The sequence below is a fragment of the Gavialis gangeticus genome, unplaced genomic scaffold, assembly GCF_001723915.1.
Source record: "Gavialis gangeticus isolate Ggan-Ray unplaced genomic scaffold, GavGan_comp1, whole genome shotgun sequence".
Classification (NCBI taxonomy): Eukaryota; Metazoa; Chordata; order Crocodylia; family Gavialidae; genus Gavialis; species Gavialis gangeticus.
The window spans coordinates 32,839,864-32,849,396 of NW_017729029.1; the positions used below are offsets into that span (position 1 = coordinate 32,839,864).

At 46.4% G+C, this 9,533-nt stretch overlaps 1 protein-coding gene across 1 annotated transcript in view; it reads left to right on the forward strand.

Moving 5' to 3' along the window:
• The window catches only part of RPS6KA6 (ribosomal protein S6 kinase A6), a 101,644-nt gene that overhangs the window by 22,502 nt on the left and 69,609 nt on the right, over positions 1 to 9,533 (forward strand). The window contains exons 3-4 of the mRNA XM_019521389.1: positions 4,694 to 4,775; positions 5,400 to 5,480. Coding sequence (XP_019376934.1) covers positions 4,694 to 4,775; positions 5,400 to 5,480 — 163 coding nt within the window. The remainder of the gene's footprint in view (positions 1 to 4,693; positions 4,776 to 5,399; positions 5,481 to 9,533) is intronic.

The following is a 9,533-nucleotide window of genomic DNA, read 5'->3' on the forward strand; positions in this document are numbered from 1 at the left end:
TTTATGACAACCGGGTAGCCAATCAGGTTGTCTTCTCTAAAGAAATTTCTAGTCTGATTACGTCATGCAGTCTGTAGACTGAGCATGCGTCTGGTCAGATTACTTCATCTGCTGAGCAGAACTGAGCATGCGTGTTCTTACAAAACTAGGTCAGCTTTGATTGACAAGCCAAGGGTCGCACAGGGGGCACATGCTGGGCACACTGGAATTTTCCATAGGCCTTGTCTGCGCATGATCAAACTTAACTCTTGTGTTACCAGCATACATTCAAAATTTGGTCCGGACAGTAGCCGCTTCAGCTTTTTTCTTTCTTTCTTTTTTCTTATATACCCCACAAGGGCATATCTGGATTTACCTACAAGCTTTCTGTTGATAGAAAGTAGCCAGCAGAAGATGCTTGCGCACCAGTGTGGCTCCTGCTGGAGCTGTACAGCTTAGTTTCAGCAGCTGTTCTAGCAGAGTGCACAGTACACCCTGGAAAACACAGCTGACAAATGGTGATTCCATATATACCTTCTCCTGGGTGCCAGGTGGTGCCAAAACATTTGTTGCTCTTGGAACTGGTGTTACTCTGCCAACGTGTAGAGCAGTGGTCACAAATCAGTCAATTGCAATCAACCAGTTGATCACGGAGCCCCTAACAGTCTGTCTTAGTCTGGCTAGCCCCCGCACAAACTGAGATCTACTGTCAGAGGCTCTGTGATCGGGAGCAGCGGGATGCATGTGGCTGGGCTGAGCCGTGCCCCCTGCCCTCAGGGCCGGGCCAGGTGAGTGGGGCCCAAGCTGGGCAAGGGTTGAAGCCCAGGCAGCTGGTCCAGGGTCAGAGCTGGGGATGGCCTGTGTCATCTGCGTAGTGCTGGGGATGGAGGCGGGACAGGAGCAGGGCAGCTGTCCAGGGACGGTGGCGCTGGGAGGGGGATTGGGAGGGCTACAGCAAATTTTTGGGTGCCTGCAGCACCCCCATAGTCCTGTTATGAAAACTGCTGCTGCCTGGCCTGAGCTGCTGCTCCCAGGCAGCTGCCCCATTCCAGTCTGACCTCTGTCCCTAGCACCGTGTGGCTGACGCAAGCTGCCCACAGGTCAGGACTGGCAGCTCAGAACAATAAAACAACAGTGGGACAGTGACATTGCTCGGCAGTGGTGTCTTTTGTCTGGTGCGCAGCGCAGCTTGGGTGAGCCCCCTCCCAGGAAGAGCCTGGCACTGCCCTGGCCTCAGTCCGCAGCGGCAGCCAGCCCAGCCAGCATGCAGATCTAAGGTCACATGCCCCCATGACCTCCCGGGCTGTGTGTCCCCTCCAGTCAGATGAGTTGCTCGCAGCTCTGTCCCATGCCCCACCTGTGCAAGGCTTGCCCCAGCCCCACTCCCTCCCTCACCGCGGTGGGGTAGGAGCAGATCGAGGCCCCAGTGGTGAGGGAGGGAGCAGGGCACTGGTAGGAGCAGGGGCTGGGGGGAGTGAGGGACAAGTGGAGGCCTGGGGGGCACCTGCTTGATCCACCACCTGGCCTGGCCAGGGCCCTACTCACTGCAGCCGCTGCTCCTGCTTGCCCCACTCCCTCCCTCATGGCTAGGGCCTCGATCTGCCCCACCTCCTCTCATGGCCCTTTTCCTACCCCTTCCCCCACAGACTTCCCTGATAGGGGGGTGCCCCCCAATAATTTTTTCTCCCTCTGCCTTGATCTGCCCCTCCCTCCGTACCTCTCCACAGACTGGCGTGTGGGCAGGGGGGGTGGCACATGATAGATCTTGGGTTTCTTTTTAATTAAAAAAGTGATCTCCTACCTAAGGTTGGAGACTGCTGATATAGAGATTTCTGTTGCCCTAAGAGAGTGGGGATCCATTTACAGTTTTGCTGACAGAACTTAAGTTCTTTTGGCCAAGCTATGCCATGCAAAAAAAAAAAAAAAGAAAGAAAGATCCAATTTAGAGTCTGGCTGTGGACACGTGCAGTCCCTTGCCATGCACTCTTGAAAGGGTGCATCAAGATCTCTGCAGGTGTGCTCTTCACCTAGAGGGTAACAAAGGAGTTGCTCAGTCCTCTGGCTCTGTTCCCCACTTCTCATGGGGTTTAGGTGCAGGAAGTGGGATGGACAGTCAATAAACTGTCCAATATTTTGTTCAATATCTTCATCAGCTACCTGGGCGAGGATGTGGAAAACACTCTGTTCCAATTCACAGATGACACCAAACTATGGGGTGAAGAAAACACACTGATGGGAAGAAACCAAATTCAGGCAGACCTGGACAGGTTAGAAATTTGGGCAGAGAACAATAGGATGCAGTTCAACAGGGACAAGTGCAAGGTGCTGCACCTAGGGAGAGGGACTCACCAGCACACCTATAGCCTGGGTGGTGACCTTCTCAGCAGCACAGTGGCAGAAAGAGATCTCAGAGTCGTTGTAGACTTCAAGATGAATATGCATCATCAGCATGACGAAGCAGTTAGCAGAGCTGATCGCAGTTTGTCATGCATTAGTAGGTGCATCACAAGCAGGTCCAGGGAGGTGATACTCTCCCTCTTTGTGGCACTGGCCAGGTCGTAGCTAGAGTATTGCGTCCAATTCTAGGTGCCGCAATTCAAGGAAGATATGGACAACCTTGAGAGGGTCCAGAGGAGGGCCACTTGTATAGTTAGAGGCCTGTAGGGAAGGCCTTATGAGGAAAGGCTGAAGGACCTGGATCTTTTCTGCCTCTGCAAGGGAAGGCTAAGGGGGCGGATCTTGTGGCACTATACAAATTCACCTGGGGGGTGGGGCAGCAGAGAATAGGAGATGCTCTGTTTACTAGAGCACTCACTGGAATAACCAGAAGCGATGGCCACAAGTTGATGGAGAGTAGGTTTAGGTTGGATATCAGAAAGAACTTCTTCATGGTTAGGGTTGCCAGAATCTCAAATGGGTTTCCAAGGGAATGGGTGCTCTCCCCTACCTTGGGGGTCTTCAGGAGGAGACTGGACAAGCACCCAGCTGGGGTCACATGACCCTAGCACTTTTTTCTGCCACTGGCAAGGAGTCTGAATCAATGATCTTTTGAGGTCCCTTCCGACCCTAGCATCTGTGAATCTATAAACACGCTCCTGTGTGCTTGGCCTCCAGATGATGACAACTTAGCTAGTTGTAAATTTAAAAGATTTGGAACCAAAGATTTTTGCCATTTGCCCAAACTTAAAACAAAACGTAGCCAGTTCACTCGTAAAATAATGTGAAATTTAATACTAGCAGTTGAATTAAAAGAGCTTATTCCTTCATTATGGTGGAAGGGTTTGTGTCTTTTCTGCACTCTATCTACAGCAATAAATTATTGTAATATTGTTCCATGTACTACTACTGTATGTGTGGAACAACACTGGTTAGCTTGGGGAAACCAGAAATAGTCTGAAGACCTTCACTGTTAAGAAGCTGGTGATGGCATATTGCAATTTAATTGGAAAAGAAAACCTCTGGTGAAGAGTTGACTCCATATTCAGAAAAATATGGAGATGTTTCATAGATGGTGAGAGCCTGGAAAGGACCTCGCAAAATCGTTGGGTCCAGTCCCCCTGCACTAGGCAGGAAGGACAACTGGAGTCAGTCTGTATGCCTCATCCTTATTTTCCAAGAGGACCATGATATCCCTATTAAGCCAAAAGGGCTTAACATCCCTTATGCTACCTTTCTTTTGCATGGGAATACACTTCTTTTGGGCTTGGAGGATTGTGTCCTTGAGAAACAACCACGCTTCATGCACTCCTTTCATCTTCCGTCTAGGGTCCCACAGCGATTCCCCTACTTTTGCCCTGAGCCTATTGAAATTTTGCTTTTTTGAAGTCCAAAACTTCAGCCTTGCTAGCTGATTTGCCTGCCTTGCAATGGATAGTTAACATGATGGTTTTGTGGTTGCTGTTGCCCAGGCTACCCTGTGGATTCAAGTTGCTCACCAGATTGTGTCCTTCGGCCAAGACCAAGTCTAGGAGAGCGTTACCTCTGGTTGGCCCATGTACCTCCTGAGTCAGGTAGAGCTCTTTGATACAGGTCAGGAAGGAACATAGCCAATCTGACTTAGCCAAGTGTTCTTCTCAAGAGATGTCTGGGTAATTGAAGTCGCCCATGATGACTGTGTCCCATGTATGCGTGGCCTTTGCCAGTTCTTGTGAGAACTCCAGCTCAAGCTCCTCCCCCTGGTTTGGTGGTCTGTAGTATAACCTACAGTTAGGTCTCTCTCACTATGCCCTCCCCTGCAGTTTGACCCAGAGGGTTTCAAACCACTCTTCTTTGAAGCTGATGTCAGTCGCCAAGGAGGTGTACTGCTCCCTTGCATAGATTGGCTGCAGATCTGCTTGCTCTAGATCACTTAGCAGGTCGGCCTGTTTCAGGAACCTTTGCGTAGAGGTTCCTTGTACCTGTAACGTGGTTACCTGTGAATGAAGGCATGCAGTTGTTTGTATTGCTCTATCTGTCTAGGCACCATTTCTTCCTGCATCAAACCAACAAGACTCCTGTTTTCAGTGCTTCTCTGTAGTGAATTTTGACTTTGGTTTCTCCACGGGATACTGTATTGTGGAAGTTTATTGACTATTCTGTCATCCTATCATTTCTCTTCTTTTGGAGGTTATGGTTTTGTCATGTTAAAATAGATGAGATAAACTGGTCAAACTTAATCAGTATTTGCGTCTACCAGTTTTAGAAATAACTTGAAATATGGATTTTTTTTTATCAGGTTTTCCTTGTGAGGAAAATAATGGGCCCTGATGCTGGACAGCTTTATGCAATGAAAGTATTGAAGAAAGCTTCTTTAAAAGGTACATGTACTTTTTTTATAAGAAACTTGAAACTTTTTTTAGCATCTTTTTATATTTCTTTAGCCAATACTAGAACTATTTCTATTCTGAATATTTATTTCTAAAAAGCAGTTATTCTTTTAGTGGAGTCATAATCCTTTCTTTAACATAAGTTTTTTTTTTCATGAAAAAGTATTTTGAGTTCTTGCCTTAATAGGTATTATTTTAAGCCTTACCAGATTAATTCACTGTAACCTTGGATTTTTTTGTACACATTAGTCTTTTGGAAGTCTATTTAACTTTTATTTTATCAGAACAAATGAATTTCTTAAAAGAAAATTGTGAAAAATATAAGGAAGCTGTCTCCCATAATTAAACCTAAGTGATTTAGAATTTGAGCAAATTTCTGAACAAATTTAAGCCAAACTAAGCTATTTGTCTTTTAAGGCACTTGAAAGCAATGTTACTCCATTGTCAATTATGTATGGATATAGTGTATTACTAGTTGGAAAAAAAATGTATGGTTATAAAACACAATACACATTCACATGAGACAGAATGCAGAAATTCAGGTTGGCTAAAGTCTCATTCAGAATTTTTTTTATCAAGTAAAGACTTATTTAACACTATTCTCATTTTTTCCAGTACGAGATAGAGTTCGGACAAAAATGGAGAGAGATATATTAGTAGAAGTAAATCATCCATTTATCGTCAAACTGCACTATGGTTGGTATTTTTTATTTTGCTGCCTAAATGTTTGACTAGTTAAAGGCATTGGTTATGTTTCTTAATACTCAGTGTGTGCAGTTTGCTCAAACCTAGCTTTCATTAAGCATGTTAACATGAGTATGTCTAAATAAAATGGCATTGCATTTGTAAAGAAGGTACAGATGGTTGGAAAGCACGGCTAAACAGATACAAATACTGCTTTCCCTGTGTATCTAAGTTACGGACAGTAGCCACCACACTTGGGCTGGATTTATTTTCTTCAGAAATAAATAAATGTATCCAGCCTCTTGAAAGCTCTAACTTTTGCAGAGTTGTATAAAACTGGCATATTCTGCCTTGAAGTTTTAAAAATTCCTTTTATAATTGTTGTATTTACTCAATTAGAAGATGAGTTTTTTTCCCGTCATGGGTGGGGGGAAAGCCTTTTGCCTTACAATTGAGCACAAGGTGGTAGGGGGTAGGGGGCAGGGGTTAGGGCTGGAGCTGCAGCTGCTGCCTGCCCCCTGCTGCCTCTACACCTAGCCACTTTTCCCCTGCGGCCCCCAGTCTCCCCCCAAACCAACACCACTTCTGCCCCTCTGCCACAGTCTTGCTTACCTTTGCTGAGCACCAGCAGGCTCAGTCTTCACTGCAGCCTGGAACATGGAACACATAGTGCCCCATGCCTCATCCTGCAGGAGGGATGGAGCCTGCTGGCACAGAGCAAAGGTAAGGTGGGGTGGGGGGAGAAAGGAGGAAGTGGGATGGGGACCCTAGGCTTTGGGGACAGCAGTGGCATTGAGGGGGAAAAGGAAGGACAGGGGAAGGGGAATTGGGGTAGCCTGAGGCTGCAGAGGGGCCAGGTACAATGTGGGGAAAGGCAGGCAGCAGGGGGCAAGCTACCTGTCTCACTACCTGCCCCCTACTACTCCCCTTTACAGGCTCTCACCACATGCTGCCTTACTACCTGTCCCCCATTGTCTGTGCTCCCTACCACCTGCCCCATTACTGCCCCCCTCATCACCTCTTCCCCTGCTGCCTGCAGAAGTGGGGGGATGGCTTTAAGATGATCCTCCAATAATTAGATTCCACGCATGGAAAATTATAATTTATAAATGTTCTGTGTATAGAATCTAATTATTGGGGAGGGGATCATCTTAAATTCAGGGTCATCTTGTTTTCAAGGAAATGTGGTACTGTGCATCTTGCTTGTTCTTGGTTATGAACCCGGATCCGAGTTTTCTGTTTGCTGCAGAAAATTGCGGATTTTTTCTCCTTTTAAAAGAGAAAGTCACAGAGGTTCTACTTAAAAGGAGACCCCTTCCTCTACTAAGATTTTTGTGGCTACAGTGGGATGTGGGACTGCAGCTGATCTAGATCAGCTCCAGGCAGGAGCTGTCTCTGCTGCCCAGTGGATGGGACCCAGCATGGAAGGGAGTGCTGTACTGCCATAGCTGCTAAGGTGAAAACATCCCTTGCCCTCCCAGCAGTAGTGAGGGGCACAACCCCATGCTGCTGTCCCCACTGCTGCCATGTGTGCAGGGGATGCATTGCTAGGGCAGTGTGGAACTCTCAGCAGCAAGGAGATCCCCCATGTGGCCCCGCTGTGTCCTGCAGCTCAGCTCAGATCAGTTCAGATCACGTTACTGATTCTGTCCAGGGGGTAAAGAGTGTGTTTATGTGTATATGGTGAACTTAATGTACATTAAATATTTCTTAAGTAATTCATATCATGCAAGTGAAACAGCCTGTTACATGTTAATCAGTTTTATAAAGAATTACCATAGTGCAATAAGGATATGCATGGAAGAAAACTTACGTGAAGAGCATTTACAGTTAGAATTCAAGTATTCTCCATTTTAATTTGTTTAAAGGAAATGCACCAAATCATGCCTTATTGAGATTACAATCTCTGTATTATCCCCTTTTTGGTCACTGGCTGCTTTTTTCCTCACCTCAATTCTTTATTTTCACAGGAACAGAGCAGCAGGTTCTTCCTACAATCTTATTTTTGAAAGTTTTCTTAAATGTGTTTTTTGCTACTTGTTCTTTTCGTTCTCCACCAACAGAAATTTTTAGTATTGCCATCCTTTAGCTAAAGCCCCTGACAAATGTTTCACATCTGAGGTGATAAATTAGTTAATCACATTTTAAGTAGTAACCTATCCACACATTCACACAATTAATGATGCAATAAAACATGGAATAAGTCACAAAATATGTAACCACTAAGGCCACTGACAGATGTTCAATTAAAGGAGCAGTGGGATCTTATCCATGATCCCAACTCACTCCTACTGCCATGCCACACCATGGCAGGAGGCGTAACTGTGGGATCAGGCATCAGTTCCCCATCATGCCCTATTGCCAGTGCAGGGGGAGCCTGGAATCATGGATCCTGGGCTCTCCCTGCACTAGTAAGTAGCAAGAAGGGTGCCCAGTGTCACCATGGCCAGGAGCACCAGCCAGCTGACTGGTGCTTCCAGCCATGGCGAAACCAGAGCCCTTCAGAACTCCAGTGCACTTCTGCAGCTGGAAATGCTGATCAGTTGGCCAAGAACCAAAACCTTGTAGTGGTGGAGAGGCTTGTGTGTCCCAGTGATCCTTGGAACTATGTTGCCTGGAGTTTCACAGCCCTTACTGGGTCATCCATGGTGAACAGACCTTAGGGGAGGTTCCAGACAAACCATGGTTCAACCCCAAGTCCTCAGTGGTGGCTAAGGTGGAAAATGATGTCAGGATCTCAACAGCTGTAAGGACAGAAGAAGTCTGCAGCAAGATGGAGGTTTCCTGTTGTCTGGAGTTTTCCCTTATCACTGGGTGTAGTTCTCCACTTTGTCAAGATCATATGGTTGCTGTCTCTGTGCACCAGCTTCCTTATGTTAAACCAAGTCACATGTAGGCTTCTACCACAGGAAATGACATGATTTCCTGCACCGACCTCCAAAACCCCTGAGCAATGAACTAGTGGTGACGGACACAAGACAAGTGAATCTGGCAGTCTCCAGCCACAAATCTACATGCAGGCAGCCATAGCCTGATGATCGTTTTGCACCTGTTTTGATATGGGGTGCAAATTGGTAGCTGCTACCATGACTGAGCAGTCCTTTTCAGAATCCCCTTTGCTCACCCCACAAATGGAAGAAGCGGCCAGAAAACGTGCCATAAATCTAGGCTGTTTTATCTGTTTCTGGATAATTGCATCCAGTGGGATCACTCGCTCTGTGGTCAGAAACATTATAAGAAGACAATGATTTTCACAATGTGGAATATGCACATCTTGGTAGATAACCAAGACAATGAACGACCAGAAAGAAGAACTTCCATTCTTCGGACTTGATGACTTGATGATCTGCTTAGGTCCCTTCTGACCCTACTTGCTATGAAACATTGTCTCCAGTGAACTGGTGAGATACAGCATTGCTATTGCAGCTCCGAGTAAGACAAGATGACAAGATGAGGGCCAGCTGAGGGAAGAGGGTAGAAGCTACACCTTCTGGAAGGGGAAGCTGGCCTAGGACAGATGCATTCATGGCATTGGCTTTAACATCATGAACCAGCTTATCAGTCAATTTACAGAACTCCCTGTGGGCATTAATTAAATGACTTATGACTCTGTCTCAAGCTTAGCAAGAATCAGTACACCGCTGTCATTAGTGCATATGCCCCAATGCTTGATGCTGATGATGATGTCATTTCAACTTTGACCACATTCTGACTAATACTTGCAGTGAAGACAAGATTATTCTCCTTGGTGACTTCGACACCAGAGTCAGACATGAACTGCAGTTCTGGAGTAGTACCATTGGGAAGGAAGGAGTAGGGAAAGCCAACCCCAACGGTATCTTTTTTTTCTGAGCAAATGTGTGGAGCATTGTTTTGTCATCGTGAACTCCAGTCTTCAGACAGAGAGACAAATACGAGACTACCTGGTGACGCCCTTGCTCTAAGCACTGGCACCTCCTCGACTGTTGTTAGAGAGAGTTTGATTGGATATCCAAGTCACATCAGCTGGTCCTGATGATCTTCACCCCAGAGTGCTGAGGGAATTAGCAGAGATCATTGCGGGAC